Source organism: Balaenoptera ricei, chromosome 3 (assembly GCF_028023285.1).
Source record: "Balaenoptera ricei isolate mBalRic1 chromosome 3, mBalRic1.hap2, whole genome shotgun sequence".
Lineage (NCBI taxonomy): Eukaryota > Metazoa > Chordata > Mammalia > Artiodactyla > Balaenopteridae > Balaenoptera > Balaenoptera ricei.
In genome coordinates, this window is record NC_082641.1 from 17,895,928 (window position 1) to 17,919,539 (window position 23,612).

The 23,612-nt window shown below is 35.8% G+C and overlaps 1 protein-coding gene and 1 pseudogene across 6 annotated transcripts in view; both read right to left on the reverse strand.

The window, feature by feature from the left end:
• Positions 1-23,612, reverse strand: part of LOC132362145 (cadherin-12-like) — a 359,212-nt gene that overhangs the window by 20,807 nt on the left and 314,793 nt on the right. For 5 of the 6 annotated variants that reach the window (XM_059916149.1, XM_059916147.1, XM_059916150.1 and 2 more), the window contains one exon: positions 6,335-6,471. In XM_059916149.1, coding sequence (XP_059772132.1) covers positions 6,335-6,471 — 137 coding nt within the window. Of the gene's footprint in view, positions 1-6,334; positions 6,472-23,118; positions 23,168-23,612 lie in introns of those variants that run through there. The other variant, XM_059916152.1, reaches the window with a different exon arrangement.
• On the reverse strand, positions 491-5,346 carry LOC132362035 (large ribosomal subunit protein P2-like; annotated as a pseudogene).

Sequence of the window (23,612 nt, forward strand, 5' to 3'; positions counted from 1 at the left end):
GCTGTTTCCTCAACCTAGAATACCCTCCTTTCCTCCTTTTCAATATCTTCTTCATCTTTTAAAGACTCAGCTCAAATGATAATTCCTGTGTGACATACTATGCTTATGCCTTCAAAAATAATCATTTTAATTATTTTCTCTCTTACAGCACTTTGTATTTTGGTTGCATACTTATGAATTCAACCAGATTGTTGTCTTTCTCACAAAATTTTCAGGCTTAGTGGTTAAGTAATATGGTCTCTAGACTTTCTTCACTTTTAGAGAGACTCGTCTAGTTGCCAAGAAACACATCAGGTAGGCAACTTTCTAAAATGGCTCCCAAGAATCCCCACTCCCTGATACCCACATGAGTTACCTCCATGTAATTCTTTGCCCTTAAGTGTGGTCTGGGTCTAGTGACTTGCTTCTACTAAACAGAATGGGGGATCAGTGATACCACTGATGTCAGAAATGACATCTTATCACTTTTGCAGGGGAGCAGAACTCTTCTTCAACACGATAAACCCAGGGAGTCATCTGACTCCTCCAACGCCTTCTTCTTCCTGTCTTTTTTCTCTGCTGATGCCAAGGCTGAAGCAGCAGCAGGAGCTGCAGACCTGCCCTCCGGAGGTGGGCGCGCTGGCCAGATCGCTGATACCCTGAGCAGTGACTGATGTCTTCAGGGATTTTTCCTTTCAGCTCACTGGTGACCTTGTTGAGCCAGGTTGTCACCCACCTCCTTGATGCCCACACGGTCCAGGATCTTCTTTATGTCCTTGGCACTGGCAAAGGCATTGCCACTAAGGGCAGCCAGCAGGGAGGAGGCCATGCAGTGTAGGTAGGCAAGAATCTTTCCATATACAGGGAAGTTATCAGAAAGGATCCTTCACAATAAAATCATTAGGAACTCTTGTAGCTTGAGTCTTATCTAGTAATTAACACTTATTGGATAGAGATAGCAATCTACCTACCTACAACCCTGGCACACACATAATATTGCACACATATTTCCTTATTCTCATACTTTGAGTCTGTATTTTATTTCTAAAATGCAAATCCACTATAGATTTCTAATAGCTAAGCAGTCCAACAAGCTTAAATGTAGGTGGATAGATAGATAGATAGATAGGTGATAGATAGATGCCAAGGCTAACAATAATTTCAGCTTAATTATATGTACAATGCAAATGTACATAAAATTTTTTTAGTATAGTTTACTTTAACTATTTATGTATGTAAAAACCACCTTGACTAATTTTACTATTAACTTATTTAAAAGTGAAGCATAAGGAGGTGAATATGTGTCCCTGTGAAATTGTGTTTTGGAGTGTGAGTCCTGGGCTCCTGTCTTAGCTTGGTCATCATTTGCTGTGTGACAAATGGAAATAAATCTTAGCCTCTATTTCTTCACTTACAATGTGGACAGTAATAAATTGAGTGAATGTATATAAAGCTACTATAATAGTTTGGTTTACTAATTTATAATATTATCACTTACAATTATTATAGAAACATTAGGTACTTTCTTCTCATTTGGTCTGAGAACACCATTTCATGGCTAACTATTTGGCACACAGGCGGAAGAAACCCTTTAAAAACTTCTACCAAAAAACCTATTTATTTTTGTTTAAATCCTTCATTACTTAATGACCACAGTTTGGTCAGTATAAACCTTTGGCAACTTTCCCTTGGAGGCTATATGAGAGCGCACTTAAGTCTGAAGTCCCTGGAATTCAGCATAATTTGCATAGTTATAACTAACTAAAATAATTTTGGGGGTCAGTTTCTATTCCTAAACTGTCCTTAAGAACAGACTTCAGTCTTAGTTTTAACCCACAACCATTAATACTTTGCATGTATATAATGTTCTATACAATTTATAAAAAATTAGATGAAGTTATGTTGAGCCTAAATTATAGACAATAATCTCAGTTTGATTTTCTGTATATATGAAGATGATACTACTTACATTATGTTGAAGCAAAAAAAGTTAAAGCAAAGTAGCTCTAATGCTAAATAACCTTAAAAATTACTCAACAATTTAATCCCAACTCATAATGGTATACTTAAACATAACATTTTCCCCAAATATAGCACGCAGTAAGTCTATCACTGATTTTTGAACTCTTCCACAATAGAAACAATCTATTGCCATCTGGATAATTAACATGACCAAGAAAAGAAGAATTGTCTTTGGTATTATCCATTTATTTTATAATTATATAAAAGTTCTAAGGCTTTAATGTAGTTATCTTTGCCTAATGATATGTGTTATAATAACACCAAAACAAAAAACAAAAAAAAATTAGAAACATTTGCCCATTGGAAGTTTCTGATAATTTGAATGAAGTGATTTTTGGAGGTTTGCGTTTTTTTAATTCTCAAGATTAGTATAAAAACATCAAAGCAATAATGCATAAAATAATTATTAGTAGTCTAATAAAACTATTTGGACCTTGGACTATAGCAACTCTGATTAATGACTGCTTTTTAATTAATTGGAAGTTGTTCAATCATTGTACCATTTCATTGCATCTGAGAGTTTTTATAGAAGGGTCAGGGCCAAAACATATGCTAATTCAATCTGCAGTAAGGTACACTTACACAATTTTGTTCCACTTGGCAGGGCAAGTGTGGGCTATTTATTTCTCAGTCATTCACCATAATGAGAGTTTCCTGCTGAGGCTGGCTAATTTGATCATTGAAAGCAGCCTTATGTATTAAAATATAAATAAAGTTTACTTTCAAACTCTGTGAACTCAAACAAAATATGGCCCACAACAATCTATTCTTATTGCAGAATCTTTAATGACCATGTGATATATACTTAGCCTCTTTCTTTTTCATGCAGGTGTATAGTGTTCATCTCACCAGACTTCCCTGAGGGTTCTAAATTCCACACAGTAGTCTTTGAATAGACAGTGGAATGGACGAGGGGTAGATATTTTAGAAATATTAGCTTGGCAGCCCTTTCACATTGTGTGTATGTATGGATTATGAGTCTAAGTCTCAGTTCTGCATATGTCCAAGTGAGAGCCAACATAACTTATGGGAACCCACACAATGGGGTTTCCTAATTTGGATTTAGGTAAAAACTACATCCAGCAGGTCAGAGAGGAGCCAGCATGTGCCCTAATTCTATTAATAATTAACAAAATACAGTTTTCTAAGTTTGAAAAATCTAAGCTTTTAAGGAACAATGACACTCGTTTGCACAGTATGGATGCATACTCCTCTTCCATTTTCCAAGTGGTTGGAGCTCAGGCTCTGACTGCAGGTACCAGACCTGCTATGATGGGTGCCCTCACACCATGATGATGGTTTTGTAGCTATAGTAGCCGCTGGGGAGAAAGAGACCTTTTAGAGTTACAGTACAGGTGAGTGAAGAACTAGCTGCAGACTTTCATCTTGAGTTAAGATACTGGACCTAATACTCCTCCTTCTAAAAATATGCACATGTTTTGCATGTGCATTAATAGAAAAGGTAGGTCGCACAAGATAGTTTTCGAATGAAAAATATTCTATTGTGGACAATATATTTTTGATAAATAGACGTTTTTTGAATAGGCTACCTCTGGTCAGTTATCACTTACTATATCCAAGCCATTGAGAGTGACTATAATATAGTCGATAGAGGTCTTATAACCCATAACTTAGACATCTCATTTTTACTCTATTTGTCAAAGATCTTAGAATACTAAAGTTTATTTTCTAACTATATTATAGTTAAGCTTTCCTCAGTGTTATGGATGAAGGAAATCATTCAAAGTTGAAATAACTGAAAGCATGAAAAGAATGATGAATAACATATGTAACTGTAAGAGGATGTGATATGGGAGAGAAGAAAGGTGTCTAGCATGAAAGGAAACTTCAGGAAAACAAGTTAAAGAGAACTGGGAGACTGGCATTTGGTTCTGTTCTCCTGATAGAATGTCTTCTCAGGCAGCTGACTGGATGATCAGCTCTCAGAGCCTAACAGAGCAAGGAGGGCAGATTTGAAAGGAGACAGCATGACAGAGGAAGCATATGGTAGAGGGGCAGGCTGTAATGTACCTGTTCAGCATGACCAGGATGTGTGAATTTCCTCAGGGTCAAGTGGACAAAACAGAAAGCTGGAGTTGAGCAATCATGCTATTAATTCACCCAAGAAAGCCGTCTGCTACACAAGGGGACCTGGAATTAAGAAGCTGTAAGGTCTACAAGAAAGCTGTCTGCTACACAAGGGGACCTGGAATTAAGAAGCTGTAAGGTCTACCACTGGGTACCCATATCAAGTTCATGGGCAAATGGGATGCTCAGAGACCCCAATACCAAATAACTCAAAAATCACATGAAGAGAGTATTTGGGCAGTCCATTTAGCCAGTCAATTTTAATCCTAGAAGCAGTGGCAACCAGGGGAGCACTCTCTGGGGGGCAGATAAGAGAGATTTATGTGAAATAATGCCACTTGCAGCAACATGGATGGATCTAGAGATTATCAAATTAAGTAAACTAAGTCAGAGAGAGAAAGACAAATATGAGATATCACTTATATGTGGGATCTAAAAAAACTATACAAATGAACTTATTTACAAGACAGAAATAGACTCACAGACATAGAAAATAAACTTATGGTTACCAAAGGGGAAAGAGGGTGAAGGGATAAATTAGGAGTTTAGGATTAAAATATACACGCTACTATATATAAAACAGATAACCAACAAGGACCTACTGTATAGCACAGGGAATTATACTCAACATCTTGTAATAACCTACAATGGAAGAGAATGTAAAAAAACGAATATATATTTATACATATACATGTATAATTGAATCATTTTGCTGTACATGTTAAATGATCACAACATTGCAAATCAACTATATCTCAAAAAAAAAATCTTTAAAAGAGAGATTTATGCATTTTTACTTCTCTCTCTCTCCTTTCTAGTCCAGCTGGAGAATCTTTACCCCCACTACCAAGGAATCAAAGCTCCAACTTATGGTGTCATTGAGTTCTTCAGTTATCTATTGTTGTACAACAACAAATGACCACAAAAATATAGTTGCTTGAAATAATTACAATTTCAGTATTTCTCCCAATTTTGTGCATCAGAATCTGGGCAAGATTTGGCTGAGTATATATTCCATTTCACATGGTAATGACGGAGGTTACATTGTGGTATTCAGCTAGCAAGCAGCCTGGCTAGAGGTTGCAAGATGGTTTTACTTACATATCCAGCGCTCTGACAGGTATGGTTAGAAGGCTGAGCTGAGCTGGGATTGTCAACCTGACCACCAACATGTGACCTCTCTAGTATGGCAGCCTCAGAGCAGTCGTCTTCTAACATAACAGAGAAGTAGTCCAACAAAGAAGACAGAAGCTGCATGTTCTTTTATGCTAAATTTACCTTTAATAATCAGAATAACGTAAAAGTAATGAAATCAGCTACAGGCATCATTAAGGCCCGGGAATAGGTGTCTGATTATGCATGTTTGGAAGCAGTTTTTGAAGATTAACAAAACTGTTTCCCATTTACACCCACTGAGTTGAGACTGACCCAAAACCCCTCAACAGAAATGTTCACGGTTAGCTTCTCCCTGCACTGAAAGGTGACATTAGCTGTCAGAGTACTTGCACCAGATGCACGAAAGAAAATAGGAGGAAAACAGAATGAAAGATACTCAGAAGGGATTTCCTCAAATCTTTCAAGAGAACCCAAGCAGAAGGACTTGTACGATGCACTTCTGTTACAGACAAGTATGTTGCTAGCCAAGGTCTCCACTCCCACCCTCATCTGTTACCTTTGGAAGTTGTGATAAGATCCTGAATTGTCCAGCCAAACACATAAGACCTATAATCACTCTCAGTCTAAAGGATTCTCTTCTGGACCAAGCAGAAACCAACACAAGGAGTAATTGCTAACGATCCTATAGATTCTGAGTGAAGAATTGCACTTGAAGAATTGCACTTAAAACTCCTGTATATTTCACAATGATGTTCATAACAAAATACATTTTAATGAAAGGAGAAAGAAGAGGGGTGAATTTAAAAATGCTGTCTTCAATTTCAGAAAATATTTCAGAAAAGATGATTTCATGTGATGGTTATTTCCTCCTGCAGGGTGGAAAAGGATGAGATCTCACCATGAAATGCACTGCTAGATATTCATGCAGTCCTGCAAACAGGGCTCATTGGCAGCTGTCACAGTTTTTCTGGACTTAATGCTATGAGCAAAAGGAGCAGGTTTCTGAGTTTCCCCAAGAGACCACTTGGCTGTCAGTCCAAAAATGAAAACACCTCAGCAGGGACTCATTTAAGAGTGTGAAATCCAAAGAATTGCAGTATAACATTGATTCCGTCCACGCCATACTTACTAACTTTACTCGCAATTATGGAGAAATTATACTGCGCGGTGCTTTCTCTGTCTAGTAATTCACTAGTAGCGATGGTTCCTTCAGTTGCATCTATTGTAAAGTAGCTGTCTCCATCACTCTTCCAATCTATGAAGTACCTGTATATAAAAAAGAGTAGATGCAAATGTGCAATGATTACACATTAATCATGATGGCAGTCAGGCTAACTTGACACAGTTCCTTATTTTTCTTCCTGTAGCTATTATCTACCTTGCAATAAAGAAGAGTATAAATGACAGCTTCTTTATTGCAAAGTCAGTATGCTCAAGGGAAAACTGGAAATAATGAAAGATTTAGTACTCCTGCTGTTCGTATTATTTTAGGGCCTTGACACCTTGAAAGCTCAGCAGAGACTAAAATTCTAAAGCTGACCATGGATTTCCTTAACCTGCTGAATATTAAAACTTTTTCAAGCAGTAAAAGATTCCTTAATGGTGACTGTGGGAAGAGCTGGGGGTGGGAGAGGCATCTGGAAATAGCTACAAAGAACTGAGGTCAGAACACAGGTAGAGTCTTCGTTTCCATGGACAGAAAAAAAAAACAAAACAAAAAACATGTTAGGGAAACTAAGGGGAAAATTTTTAACTGACAATGGGATAATTGTACAGAAATATTTCCCTCAAACACATATAAAAGGGCCATGGTTGTTTTATTACTCTAAATGTCAGGACAACTTTCTTAAAAAATAAACCAAAAAACAGTGATCTTGGCTAATAATGTCTCTTTATCTTCTGTATTAGCCAACCTTCTTGATAGTAACAGACGTTGCCTTCTTCATGTGAAGCAGCTGGACTATGAAATGCAAGAAAATGAATAAAAGACATATTGCATTTGTATAAACCTTTATGTAACAGTGAACATATAGAGTGATATATGTAAAATTATTTTCAAACATATTTTCAATCATCATATTAATGGACATTTTGAAATCTTTCCACATGCCAGGTATTGTTCTAAATATTTATATATGTTAACAAATTCCCAGAACAACCTTAAAAAATGAGTATTATTAATCTCCCCATTTTACATATGAGTAACAAAACATATGCTGAAGTTCACAAAGTTAGAAAGTTTTAGAGCTGATATTTGAACCAGGTCATCAATGTTTTCCATATAATTATCATAAGATAGTCTTACCAATTTTAAATGGATCATTTTTAAGTGGAAAAGGGCTCTGCTAATCAAAAGACTGAATGCACAATATGTTTATCACCATTTTTCTGGCCAGGGAATCAAGGTGAAGTCCTTACAAACAGTGGCTGAAACAGATGACATCATAGTAGTCAGCACATCTAAATCCCCAGGCCGTCATGAAAAGTTAGTTAAGACATGTGTTTCAAACTTGCAAGTTATAATTTTGACAAACTGGTTACCTAAAACTGGAGCAGTTTGCATATCATTTTGGCGCTAGATCAAAACTAGTTTGCCTTTATAGGTGAGATTTATAACTTGTCAATATTTGTTAGTAACTGATAAGATCAGAGTATGAACCAAGGTTTTTATCTGCCTCTGATATTTCTGTTGTTGATTTATGATAATGCATGCCTTATGAGTTCGATGTAACATGTTATCTCATAGAAATGCTCTCAAAAATTATAAATGAACTTAAGGCACATTTAAAACTCAAGGAGTACAAGATATAATGAGCTTAATTCGCTCTATTGCCTGATGTCCTTTTCTGAACAAAAAAGCATCTTCTCACAATACCCCTTTTCAGCACCTTTATTCAACTTGAGCACATGCCTAATTTAAGAAGCAAATTGTTACTGAACCTTCTTCGTGACTATAGCATTTCTAAAGAATTGTTGGTGTAGACTAACAATGGTTGGTGTTTAATTGTAGCATTCACTAAATATTTGCGGAGTGCCCACTATGCACTAGACATTGTACTAGGGTTGAAACACATAAAAAGTAGTAAAGTAAGATGCCCACTGATAAAGAGTCTAGTTGGGGGAACACAGATAAACAGATGATTTTTATGCCTGGTAGAAAGACAGAAAAAACACTACAGGAGTGCAAAGAAAAGATGTCTATGCCTGGTTCAACACCTATTGATTCAGGCAAACCTTCCTGCACACGGTGTTTGGCTGACATTAGAAGGCTATAAAGGAATTATTCACGAGAAGAGAGAGGCAGACAAAGTGAGGAGAGGAGGAAAGGTATTTCAGGAAGCTGCAACAGCAGTAGCAAAACCGTAGAGTTTGTGTGGGAAACTATAAGCTGTTGGGAAATATGGGAAAATATCTGAAAGGCACAATAACATGAAAAAAGATAAGTGATTTAGGTCAAGGAGGGTCTCGTAAATTCTATTAAGGAGGTGGGACATGATCTTGTGGGTAATGAACACTTCGAAAGGTGTAATTAGGGTATATGTTAAGAGTTCATCACTTTTAAGGCACAGGGTAGATGTATTTGAAGGGGACAAGGCTGTAAGCATTTCCTGTAGACCAGAATCTTGCCAAGAGACAAAGATAAGAGGCTGGGAAGATATTTGATTCAATGGGTTGTGAGTAGTTGAAATAATTAGGGCTATGCAGGCTGAAGGAAAGAAGACATAAAACATGCTAGCCGCCTTTAATTTGATCAGGACACTCATGTGAAGCAGGTGTTAGATTTACTTGTTATGTTTCAGTGGGATACAGATAGGACAGGAAAATGGAATCCATAGAAATTAAGATTTTGGATAAGTATATCAAAGACTTTTTGATGTCAGAGCTGCACAGGGTCATAACGGGTTTCCTCAGAAAACCATAAGCACCAGGAGTAGTCAAATATTGACGTCGAAATATTTGGTGCAGATGTGGTAGAACAAATTTATGCGTGATTGGAGAGTCTGAATGTACCTTGCAAGGCTGAGATTCTATTACTATTTTCCATATAGAATGAAATCTATTTCTCTTACTTTGCATGGAACATAATACTTTTTTTTTTTTAATCAGTCATCAATTTTATACTCATCACTGCATACATGTCAATCCCAATCGCCCAATTCAGCACACCACCATCCCTACCCCACCGCAGTTTTCCCCCCTTGGTGTCCATACGTTTGTTCTCTACATCTGTGTCTCAACTTCTGCCCTGCAAACCGGCTCATCTGTACCATTTTTCTAGGTTCCACATACATGCATTAATATACGATATTTGTATAATACAAATATGTATAATACATAATACTTTCTAATTTTTGTTTCCTACTAGTACTCTGTTCTAACCTTAACATATCCTACTCTGAGCTCTGCAATAAAGCCTCACTTTTCAAACATACGCTTACTTTTTTCCTAAGCCTTATTTTTAATAATAGCTTCATTCACATACTATACAATTTCCCAATTTAAAATGAACAATTCAATCATTTTCATATATTCAAGTTGTGCAGTAGGTGGTAGGTTTTAAAACATTTTAAACTTATTAGTTCAAAACTTTTTCATGTAATTCATTAATTGGGATAAGCTCCAATTATCTGGAAATTTCACTTCTATAGGATAAAAATTGTGAGGGTGCAAGGTTTCTGGATTTCTCCTCTGCTACTTTCTTTCCCATGAAGTGTATATTTTCTAGTGGAATGTTAATTCTTTTAATAATGTTATACCACATTTTTGAGTTATTTTCTTATTATCTGCTCTAGATGTTACCATATGCAGCTTAACTTAGATTCAAATTTATATTAACGTAATTCTAATAAAATATAGAAATGTTACTCCTAGGTAGCCATGTGCTATTATATATCTATACATATATGTAATACATATATTGTGATCTATAGTACATTGATACAGTAAAACATACAATAAAACATTGTTAATTAGTACTTTTATTATTTTATGTCTCTTAAAACTGAAAAAAATAAAGGAACATATTTTGGGAAGAGCTAAAGTTCTCCAATCCTACGGGCTCTCTTACCCTGGGAAATTCTCTGCGTCCCTGCTGCCGGCGGCGTGATGGTCTTCTCATTTTGACTCTCTGGGAGTGGAACAAGCAACATGAGACAAGTGATTGGGCCGCATATTATCAGCCTGCCTGCGGTAGGGCCTCTGCCCTGTGAGAGGAGTGGAGCGAGTGGAGGAAACAAACTGCCAATCTCAACCACACTCACCAGGCCGCTTCTGAAAACTCAAGAGTTGGAGAAGATGAGAAACGCTGGCATCCTGCCCCTCCTGGTAAGATACTATATCCCATGATTGAGAGCTGAGGAGAGAGGAGCCCTGTTTCCTCAGCCATTCCATGCAGAGTCCAGAGAGAATTCTCTATCAGGCTGAGCTGGGAGATGGGAGTGGAAGGGAAGAAACAGGTCTGGGGTCAAGTGCCACAGTCTCTGGATGTTCTTATCGTGTTTTAATAGATCTTCTTGAATAAATGTTTCTTCATTTGCTATATGCTCTTAGGAAATTTTCCAGAGACCATATATGATTGTAATTTTTAAAAAATAATTTTCACCGTTTATGCTGTTTCACTGGGAGCATGTCTGCAGAGCTTCTCACGCTGCCATTCCTTAAGTAGAACCTCCATCAGTTTTTGGAATTCCTTTCTTCTTTTCTCATTTACTCCAATTAAACTGCATGATATTATTTAAAGCTCTTCTGCACATATTTGCATTGTTGCAAATCTCTGCAATGAATAGGTCCTTTTCTGATGCTCCTAGCACTCAATTGTTTTGCAGATTTTGGCAAACATAAGACAGATTATATACATTTTGTGCCTGTGATTGTCTTCCTTACTCAAGGCCCTTTAAATTATTTGAGGCCACTTTATTCATCTCTGTGTTGCCAGGGACCTGGGATGTTATTTGCACATAGCATCTGCAACTTAAACACTATATTGAATCAATGCACAGATCCTATTCTTACTACCTATATAATAGTTAAATATTTCTACTTCAAACCCTATTTAGGGTTTTAGGAATGTCTTATTTAGGACAACACAATCTTTCTGGTTTGCTGAGGACTTTCTCAGTACTAGTGCTGAATATCCTGGGATCCTAAAAACTCCTTGGTCCCAGAAAAAACTGGGACAATTGATCACTTTACTTCTAGTTAATTCTTACAGCATATTTTACAGTTTAGAAAGCTGAGTCAAACAGAATCTATGTACAATGAACCATTACACACCCACAGTTCATTTTAAATTTAGGTCTATCTGGTAATGTGTTTAAAAATTCAAGAACTTACTTATTGCATACATAAAATAATGTGCCTATCTCTGTTTTATCTTTCTATCTATCTATCAACCAAAATCCAATATCTTAGAAGGTGAGTAAGCAAATTTCATTTATTTAGTCATTTCAGTCTAACACTGACATATAGAGTTTGCATTCCATAAATCAACCACCCCTGAGAGGCAAAGAAATAGGTATAGAATTAAGAACATGAACTTTTTGGAGAAACAACTAGGGTGATATACCGGTTCCTTCACTTACCTTGTGCAGTTAGGTTAGGAATCTTTCTCCCTAATGCCTGTTCTCCTTGTCTTCTGTAAAATTTGGGAAAATAATACCTACCTAGCAATATAAAAGTAAATGTGGTATAGACAAAATGAGATAAGATATATGTACCTAGGTATGGAATCATTCATGTGGGGTGTGTACATGTATGTACGTGTGTGTACATATCCTTACCTCCCTCTCTCTTTCCACATTATTATTTTGTGTTATTTTTCAATTTAAAAAAAACCTCTTCCTATCACACAAATGTATGCTTTGTTCTAGAACAAAGTTGTCACATATGTAGCCTTCAAATTTAAAACACCTGAACTACGAAGCCCCCCAACCCCAAACACCTGAAGTACAAACCATGGGCACAATAGCCAGGCCTTATTTCTTACAATGGTGCTTTGGTTCTCATTCACTATTTTCTGGCATCTAGTTTTTATCTCCATCACCTTGTGATGTTTGATACCCCTTCCTCTGGATGTTATCCTCTTAGAAAGCTTACTGCCTTCTTAGCTGAACATTTTCTACTCAGTAAAACATCTTCAGCATCTTCCCATAGCCGGTTAGACTCTTAACACTAGGTCCTGGCATTTTCCTAAGGTCCTACCTTTGTGTTACTGGCTGATCCCTGTGCCTGACTGAATGATAAACATTGGACAATAGCCATTTTCTACTGTGGTATTTTGCCCGCTATAGCAATTAGGAGACATAGATAAGATGTGGCCATCAATGAACTGGCAATGAAAACACTCCTACATTTCCTGGATATTTTCAGAGAAGACATGACCCGGTTATAAAGTGTCTAGATCAGTTTCAGGAGAATCACCGTCCCAGAGTTAGCCATGACTGGTTTACTTTGGGTTTACTACAGTCCACATTCAATCTAAGGGTAGACTGATATCTTAATTGCAACTAATCACATAACGAAGCACGACCCTATGAGGATTTCCCAAGATAGACTCCCACCCATGTCCTCCAGCTGCCTTTTGTCTGTAGAAACACTTTACTCAAAGAATAAATTTAATTAGAGAAGTGAGAAAATACAGAAAGAAAGGAAAACAGTCAAGCAAGACAAAGTAATAATAATACTTTGGTCATTAAACAAAGTCAAGGATCTTCTGAGCCATGTCCTTTAAGCTGTTTTGCAGAGACTGAAACCCCCAGCAGGTGGAAGAAATTAACTGCATGCTGCCCACGAGCACGTAGACCCCAGACTGGTTGGAACCAGAGGGTTGATGATGCTGACTCCCGATTACCTCACCACCAACCAATCAGAAAAACGTCCAAGAGCTAATCACACACCCCGCAACCCCATTCCCTCACCCTGTCTATAAAAACCCTTCCCCTGAAAGCCTTCCGGGAGTTTGGGTCTTTTAAGCACTGGTTGCCCTGTACTCCTTGCTTGGCTCCCTGCAATAAAGCTATTCTTTTCTACTTCACCCAAAAATCTGTCTTGGAGATTCAATTTGGTGCTGGTGTACAGAGGCCGGGTTTCAGCAAAAATCACAATATAATATAAACTGTCTAATTTGGCCCAACTCACCAGTTTAAATGAGTAAAACTTTTAGGTACATATTGTGTTTGAGTCATGTTATACTTACTTGGTGAGTAGATGAAATTCAAATTTAAAAAAGATGCTTAGGATAGATATATGATACAAATCTATAGTTTATAGAAGTATGCACAGGGACTGCTGATAAGAAACCTGTTTTAACAATTCAATGGAAATCAAAAATTAATGCATTAACTTAATCTGTGCAGACCACTCGACAGAGAACAATTTTATTATTTTTCTGAAAATGAGTTTTCAGAAATGCCTTAAAGTTTTGTTCTCTTCATTAGGTAAACACTCCCCTTAAAATTGTTTCTTTTAATTTGCCTAATAGCTTTCTCACAGTTAATGGAAAAACCATCTTTGACCCTGTCCCAATTCTCAAACACATTTTGTAAAAAAAGTACTTGATGATACAGAGTACTTTAAAAGTATTACATCTCGGGCTTCCCTGGTGGCGCAGTGGTTGAGAATCTGCCTGGGGACGCGGGTTCGAGCCCTGGTCTGGGCGGATCCCACATGCCGCAGAGCAACCGGGCCCGTGAGCCACAACTACTGAGCCTGCGCGTCTGGAGCCTGTGCCCCGCAACAAGAGAGGCCGCGATAGTGAGAGGCCCGCGCACCGCGATGAAGAGTGGCGCCTGCTTGCCGCAACTAGAGAAAGCCCTCGCACAGAAACGAAGACCCAACACAGCCCAAAAATAAATAAATAAATAAAATTTAAAAAGTATTACATCTCACTTTTTAAGCAATAAAGATGTTAAGAGTAATGACTCAGGTCAAGGTAGGAAATATTTTGTCCAGGTACTAATAATAGATCAAAATCTCTTTACTCTTCACTCTTTGCTAACGTTTGTTTTTTAAATTTTTTTTTGGTCTGGTGGCAGATAGCTAAATGAAAATAAATTCAGTTCAATTTATTTCTATAAACACTTTACTAAGAATTTAAGCCACATACAACACTTATATTGTAATTGCTTCATCAACATTGCAATTAAATTATTTTCTGAGGAATCCCAATATGTTTCTCTCAAACTTCCTTAAATAGTAGTTGCTAATTTCCTACTAGTTCCTTTTAGGTTTTTGGGGTTTTTTTTCCTAATCCTCCTCCTCATTCTTATTTTCCTGATTGCAGATTACATCTTAGTTTAGATAGCTCCCCTTGTTTGGTTTACATGTTTGATGAGAAGTTAAACACTAGATCAAATTATTAAATTAATAAAGGCAGAACTGTCATAATAGGCATAATAAAGGCATATTCTGTCCTTAAATTCTATTTGGAAGCACGTGATACGAATAAAATAGCTCTCTAAAGAAAAAGAAATACACTATAATCTACATAGTATTAAAATCATAGCTGTTATACTTTTCCTCAATGTTGCTTACGCTTTCCTCATTCTGGGAGTCTTTTTTTAGTTATTTTTTAATAGTCATATGTGGTCTGCTGACTGTGTACGATCCTCGTCTGCCCCCAAAGCTTTACACCTGGCCTTTGGTTTATTTTTCAGAGACCTCAAAGCAGCTTCCTCTAATGGAAAGAAAATAAAGTTTAGGCAAATATTGATTAAATATGGGCTCTGCACAGGGAGATCAGCTCGGTGCTTTGTGACCACCTAGAGGGGTGGGGTAGGGAGGGTGGGAGGGAGGGAGATGCAAGAGGGAAGAGATATGGGGACATATGTATATGTATAACTGATTCACTTTGTTATAAAGCAGAAAATGACACACCATTGTAAAGCAATTATACTCTAATAACAATGTTAAAAATATATATACATATATTTAAAAAAATGGGCTCTGCACTTAAGAGCTTAGATAGCAAGCATGTCATGGCAGTTTTCTCATTATTAAAAATATGGACAATAATACCTGGGTAAATAAGTAAAGAATGTGATTATGCCTTTGCTCAAGGTCTTCCCATGAAGCCTTGCCAAATTCTTCTAGGAAGCATTTATTGCTTCCTTATTACAAAATTCTATATTCTTACTTCTTTCATCTTATTTACCTATTTCGATTTGTATTAACAGTCTTTCTCAAATGAGAAGAGCAAAATAATTGTATTTTGTTTTCATGATTATACAGAAAGTTTCTTTAGAGTAGGATTAAATTTATTGTTCTATCCATTTCTTGTACTTGCATGTATGCATTTAATTATTTTATAAGGACATCTGACTTTTCCTCTTAATAATGACCTGATCACATTCACACATGGAAATATTTGTTTTATATATTTTGAGTATTTAGACATATTTATTCTGAAGTCTTTTTATATAGCTTTATCACAACTGTTCCCTTGAACTGAATCAAATGCCTGTCGTTCCTAATCAAGTTGGATTTATTTACTGTCACTGGATGCCATGGCCAAATGTCTCTGAAGAAAGATGCCATCTTAACCAGAGTCATTTACCATTTGATACCCAAATATGGACACCATATTTGAAAGAAAGCTTTTATTTTCTGTTTTGTTTTGGTTTTTTTTTTTTTCTGGTAACTGATCTTTCATTTCCTCCTGTGATTATCTACTCTTTAGCTCATTTCTCTCTGAAAATTACTCACATTCTCTTATTAAATAATCTGGGGCAGCTTATAAACTGGATCCTGATTATTACAATATTTTCCATGGAGAAGGATTTATATCTATTTATGATATATTTAAAGTAACTAATCTTTAAAAAATCAAAATAATTAAAACATTTCAAACAACTGTGAGAAAAGGGCTATTCTCTAAGAGCATGTATATAAATTATAGAGAGAAGGGAAAGAGCTATGAAATTTGCACTTACATAGAGCACTCAGCACTTTGAGAGAAAGCAAAGAAACTGAACCTCTAGCAGGTAAAATGTAAACCCAAAACATTTAAGTCAGTAATAAAGATCACAGACTTGGACATTCCTTCATTCTTAGGAGTTATGTGAAGCATAACAAGATAGCCTCAAAAACAGTTCACCATCCTAATATCTGGACATGCAGCCACTGTATCATTAGAATACTATAAAATGTCTTAAAACAAAAGCAAATTCGTCATTGGCTACCAAGATCCAATCCTCATAAAAATTAGAGCTGTAGATCTGTATCACAAATCCACTGAATTTTGTCAATAAATTCTTAGTTATGTCTAAATCTTATAATGACTTTGTAGTTGTCTAGAAAAATAAAAAGTAATAAGTAATAAGATTTTTTTCCATATGTACAAAAAATGTCAACAAAAGAACTGTACATTTTGTTTCTATATTTCCAGCCTGAACAAGGTCAATTTTCTCATAGCTGAATTAAACATTTTTCAGATTTAGTTAAAGTTATTGTAAGGTTTAAACCAGGGAAACCTATGTAAGTGTATAGAATTCTTGCAGGTATATAATAAGGCCCATAGTTATCATATCTTAAAGAATCAAATATTGTACATTTTTTACTGACTTGTTTTGAATTTCTGTCTATTTTGTATAAGAAGCTACTAAAAACTATGAAATTTATTTGTATTTTCAACAATCCTAGAATTACAAAGCAACTCAAAAACCTAGATAAATATTTAGATTAACCTTTAGCAGTAGAGCAATTAGTATTTTGACCTTTAGAATCTGGCTGCTTATGTTCAAATTATTTTCCCATCTTTACTGAAGACATGATTGGGTCTTCCTGGGCCTCAGTTTATACCGCTGTAAAATAATAGCTGTGATGTTTAAAGAACTGTGACCAAAGGGCTCAGCCCAAAGACACATACAAATAAGTTATAACAATGTCACTATATGTTGTTAGTTAATTGCCACTGAAGCAAACAAGAGTAAACTTGTTCATCTTGGTACATGTTCTTTGCAACAGCTCTTCTTATGTTGATCATCAATGAATACATCATTTGAAGGGGAAAACAAGTTTATTCACAAAGGAATTTCTCATTCTCCACAATTAAGTTAAATTCTCCATCAACAACTTCTCAAATGAGTTACTCTTAAACATTCAGTTGGTATAAATGTACAGAGAATGCTCTTTTCTCCAGTGCAAACAAAATAAGCAGAGTATGCTAGTAAAGGTACTTCCTTTCTTTAATATTGTCAACTGCAAATACAATCCCATCGTAAGAAGGAGATTCTGATGGATGAATAATTTGATAAGCACCTGTAGGAAGCTTACATATAGTCAGTTTCACTGGGGGTAGCTTCTGCTGAGTTTCTGGGCAATGGTTAAGCAGGAAGATTAAGGAGAGATTACAGATATGCAAATCAAGTCACTGATAAATTAAACAACTCAGAACTACCATTAAAAAAAATCTGAAAATGAGGTTTACCAAATCTCAACTTTTTTCTTTACCTTTGTGCAACAATTCTATTCCCTCCAATTAAAATAGTTTCTCACCCTCTATTTCATCTCCTTCGTCTTAGACTTTTAAGAATGTATATTTTGGAGAAAAGTCCTTTACTAGATGTGTCTCTTGCAAATATGTTAATATTCACAATGTGAATACTAACTGAAAGAGATAGGTAAGCAGTACTCAAAAAGGATTAACAATTTTATCTTAATACATATATAACCTTATGGGTAAAATGTTTTTTCCCAATTGCTATCAGAACTTTCTGTATTTTTTAAGAGAACAGGCCATAAAAATAAATTATTTTGCTCTCTGTTAAATAATAGAAACTAGAATATGAAAGAGTAATTAGAGTTATACCAAACAAGTAACTGGACTCTGCATAAGAAAGCACTTTTAAAGCTCACCTTACAAAAAGCGTGTTAGTCTCTTTATCAGAAACTTTCATGAATTACTTAATTAATTCTAAGTGGGGATAACAACTGGCATTTAACAACAGCTAGGACTAAATACCACTGAAAGAAATATTGTAAATTTTTAGATCATTTGAAAGTGTATAGAGAACGTAAGTGGATAAAAAATGCAAAAATGTAAAATAAAAAGAATAGAGATATTGTGTACAAATGGTAGACATGGAAAGAAAAAGCAGATAGAAACTTATATTATAAAATATTTCAAAGAAACTACAGGAAAAAAATAAAAAGGAGTGTGGAATTTAGACATTGCAGTAGTAGCTAAACATGTTAACATGTGGGGAGTTTGCCCTATTTGACTTTTTCACAACTGTGCTACACTTAGTGTTTAGGACTCGAGAGAGAGAGAGAATTATTTTTTGAAGTTGAATTTTGTATAATGTCTACTTGCAAATGCACTGATAGCATTTAGCTTCCATTAATTCTATTTATAGAAGCTAAGGAAACAAAAAGCCATTTTACCAAAAAAAAAGAAAAAAAGAAAAAGTATATTCTTGACTACATTGTGATAAAATAGCAGAAATTAAGACCTATAAAGATTATATCCAAACACCCTGGTCTACAGACCCTTACAAAATAAAAAGACCTATTATATTTATATATCTAGGTCTAGATCTAGATCTGCTTATAATCAATTAAAAATTATAAATGCACACATATACATACATAAACATTCTACATTTCATTAACTGGTTGCTTTATATATTAGGATAAATACATCAAGAAAATTTTAAAATTAAATTAATTTTGCATATAGTATTTGAAAGAACAAGGAAATATTCTTAACTCTCCAGCGCCCTTTCATTTTCTGTGTTTTGAAGATGGTGGTTAAAAAAGTAAATATATATTTATGCAATAAGCTAAAAATGACAAATACCATGGTAGAGTTATATAGTGTCTTTAGTGAATATGAAAGATGTGTAAAAGACAACAATGATAAGAAGAAAGAGAAGTGAGTTAGAATAGCAGTGAGGATGCACATGGTTTTGCCACCTAAAATGGCAGAAGTCTAGGATGAAGGCCATGAAATAGAGGGCAAGATACTGTTTTAATTGGACGGAATTTAGTTGTGTGAACAAAGGTAAAGAGAAAAGTGGAGTTTTGATGACCCTCATTTTCAGATTTCTTAATTCTTGTCCTGAGTTTTATAATATTTCAGGTTTGCGTATCTATAATCTCTCCTTGTCATCCACAGGTAGCCATTGCCCAGAAACTCAGCGCAAGTTAGACTCAGTGAGACAACTGAGTATGTATAAGCTTCATACATGCTCTTAACAAGTAATGCATCCATCATAATCTCTCTTTTACAATGAGATTGTATCTGTGGTTGAGAATATTAAAGAAAGGCAAACCTTTTGTTGCTTATTTTTGTATGCACTGGAAAAAAATAGCATTCTTAAAACTGAACAATATGAAAACAAACAACCCAGTTAAAAATGTGTCGAAGACCTTAACAAACATCTTACCAAAGAAGATATATTGATCCAAATGGTAAATAAGCACATGAAAAGATGCTCCACATCGTATGTTATCCAGGAAATGCAAATTGAAACAACGATAAGGTACCACTACACACTTAATAGAAAGGCCAAAATCCAGAACACCAGCAACACCAAATGCTGGCAAGGATGTGGAGCAACAGGCCCTCTCATTCATTGATGGTGGGAGTGCAAAATGACACAGCCACCTTGGAAGACAGTTTGGTGGTCTCTTACAAATCTCAACATACTCTTGCCATCTGATCCAGTAATTGCACTCCTTGGTATTGACACACAGGAGCTGACAATTTATGTCCACGTTAAAAACCTGTAGATGGATATTTATACAGCTTTATTAGTAATTCCTAGGACTTAAAGAACACTCAAGATGTTCAGTAGGTGAGTGGATAAATAAACTGTGGTACATGCTGACAACAGAATACTTTTTAGCACTAAAAAGAAATGAGCTATCAAACTATGACAAGATATGGAGAAAGCTTTATGTAAATAGTAAGAGAAAGATGCCCATCTGAAAAGGCTACATACTGTATGACTCCAACTATATGACATTCTGGAAAGGCTAAACTATGGAGACAGTGAAAAGGTCAGGGATTGGTGTGGGGAGGGATAAACAGAGCTCAGAGCATTTTTAGGGAAGTGAAAATACTCTGTATGATATTACAATGATGGTTACATGTCATAATAAATATATTCAAACACACAGACTGTACAACACCACGAGTGAACCCTAAAGTTAACTATAGACTTTGAATGATTATGATGTCAATGTAGGTTCATCACTGCAATAAATGTATCCCTCCAGTGGGGGAAGCTGATAAAGGGGGAGGCTATGTATGTGTGGTGGCAACGGGCATATGAGAAATCTCTGTATCTTCTCTCAATTTTGCTATGAACCTAATCTTATCTTAAAAATATACAATCTATAAAAAATTTTAAAAGTAAAACATTATATACCGATACCTCATTTAATTCTTAAAAAAATCTTGTTAAATAGGAGAAAAATAGAGAGCGAACAAGTTTTCAAGTTTTTAATTTTTACCATTTCATTAATTAATATTTAAAGTAAATTATGTATGTTGCTCTAGGATTTCACTTGATAAGTGGGGCCTCTGTTTCTTCTCATTCTCTAAGCTTGTTTTGTATTTGAGCTTAGGTTTTTGCCCACAAAACAAGATTTCTGGTGTATTGGAAAGGGTCCTCAAATGAAAATCGCCTACTCTGATAGCCTCCTAATCCACGATGAAAAAATCAATTTCAAGTGATACAAAAATGTTTCCAAAAGTGCATTGAACAGACCAGATACGGAATATAAGATAATTTTAAGTGGGACTCATTTAGACATTTATGTTTTAACAACCAGTTATTAATTATTTTATGTATTACTTTTTACTTATGATACTTGATAATGGTTTTCTATTTATTAACCAATTTCACTACTTGATTTTACACGATGGGTTTTTGTTGGACATATCATCAAACAAAAGGAGGTAACTTGAAAAATAAACCATTCAATTGTTCTACTAAATACTATAATAATTTACACATGGACGTTTATATACATAAAATAGATTTTAGTTTACATTATCAGTATCTTATCCAACCCATCTTACAAAGAGTGGGTTTAGAATGGAATTGTCCATTTTCTCATTTTATACAGAAAAATACTTTGATTAAATTTTATTTTGAAATTCATTCATAGGATAACTAAGATTTTTAAATGTTTGGAACAAAAGAAAAATAGCACATACTGAGCAGAATCATCCACTGAAATCCCTCTGTAACTTAAATCACTTATATCCAAAACAAATATTAATTTCCGATGTAACTGCATAGTCACCTGTTTTAAATTTCATTTCTTAAGAGACTGTCCCCACCTCACTAATAGTAGGTACACTCATTACACTCCTATTGGACTCACTAGAAATCATTCCCATGAACTATATAATAAGAGTGTCAAAGGATATAGAATATTAGAGACAGGAAATCAGTTCATCTAAAGGCAAAGGCTAGAAGAGCAAAGGAAACAATAACTAGAAATTAAGCTCAGGACAAGAGGGGACAGGATATGGTATATTTGGGGGCATTACACCTAACTGAACCTTTCTTCTAAGGTTTTGCAATCCCCGGTTAATGTCATTGCTTTGTGACTCTTTGCTGTGCTCAGTGATGATGAAGTAATAATATTTATAAAATACCCAGTGGTGTGGAATAACCTAATCTTAAATTAATACCTTCCACAATAACCCTATGAAAAGGGTAATGCAAAGCAGTAAATGCAGTAAAGCAAAGGAAAACAAACAGAGCATACCTACACATGCCAAGTAATTTGTCATTTTGATGCTTGTTTTTTATAACATATTTTTACTCTCATTCTTAAGTGAGCAAACATGTTTTCAGACCAAGAAGAGATGAGCCATACCCCACATTCCTCACCTGACATGATTCAAGTTTATTGTTTACTCCAAGAACATGAAAGTAAGACAACTTTCATGTTGATTCAAAAGCTCCTCTGTCTTTTGACAACCCCTCACGGGGATCAATTAAATCCATCTCTGTCTACAGCTTCAGTGAGTCAGGCTGCTGCCCATTAGAAAAAAGACTGTGGATACTATTTCATGTCACATAAAGTAGCACTTGTCAGACACTAGTTTCTGTGACATCAAAAACAAACAAACAAACAGATAAAGAAAATAGGCTTGTAGCTGGAGAATTTCTCTAAAATGTAGACTTCCTTTATTCTTCACACCAGGGTCTTGATCTAATCATTTTCTTATATTTAGAAGTTTGTAATTCTCACCTTACCTTTACCAGGTGGTATTTTTTTACTTGTCAACTCTCCAATTTTTTGGTTTTAAAGTATTTCATTAAAATAATATTTTATTCATATCTCGACCTCATCATGCTATTATCAGTATTCAAAATAGAACATATGGACTTCCCTGGTGGTTAAGAATCTGCCTGAGTGCAGGGGACACAGGTTTGAGCCCTGGTCCAAGAAAATCCCACACGCAGCCGAGCAACTAAGCCCGTCTGCCACAACTATTGAGCCTGCGCTCTAGAACCCATGAGTCACAACTACTGAGCCCTCATGCCACAACTACTGAGCTTGCGCTCTAGAGCCCGCAAGCCACAATTACTGCAGCCCGCATGCCTAGAGCCCGGGCTTTGCAACAAGAGAAGCCACTGCAATGAGAAGCCCGCGCACTGCAATGAAGAGTAGCCCCTGCTCGCCACAACTAGGGAAAGCCCACGCGCAGCAACGAAGACCCAATGCAGTCAAAAAAATAAAATGAAATAAAAATAAAGTAAAATAAAAAAATAGTACATATAGTAAATTAAACAACTTAGCATGTTCCCTAAGATATTGTGTCCCACTATGTCCCACAATTCTCATCTATTGAACAGTAGAGAATTTCAATCCATGTTTATTTACCTTTTTATTACTTTTTTACAACCTTCAATATTTCTTCCATTCTGTTTACATTCTTGAAATTACCTGTGAATCCACTCAGCAGGCATTTTCCACTTTCACAGTGACCAGCAGCACACTCAGGGTGTTCAGGAACAAGATTGATGGATGATGACAGATTAATGTATAACAACTACTAACGTAGCAGATTCTTGAGCATGCCCCTGTGAACACTGGTAATAAATAGACTTCTCTGGAGTTTAACTGACAGTGAATCATGCCGTAATATGAGCATGTAGAACAACTTGAACCCAATGAGGAAATGAGCCAGCATTCAACCTGACGTGTAGGGGCACTCAATAATTGCTCTTTTTCTTCCCTTTCCCAAGACAAATGTGCTTTTTTAGTTCTCTCTTGATCACAGACATGCTTCAAGAAGGAAAGTGTTCAGGCGACTTTGGGGGGTGGATGCAGACAAATACAAAGAGCAGAGCTTTCATGCTCGCAGCCATATCCTGAAATTTTTCTCTGTGCTATGAATGTGTTGAGGCTACCGCCGAAAGGATGATGCTTTTTTTTTT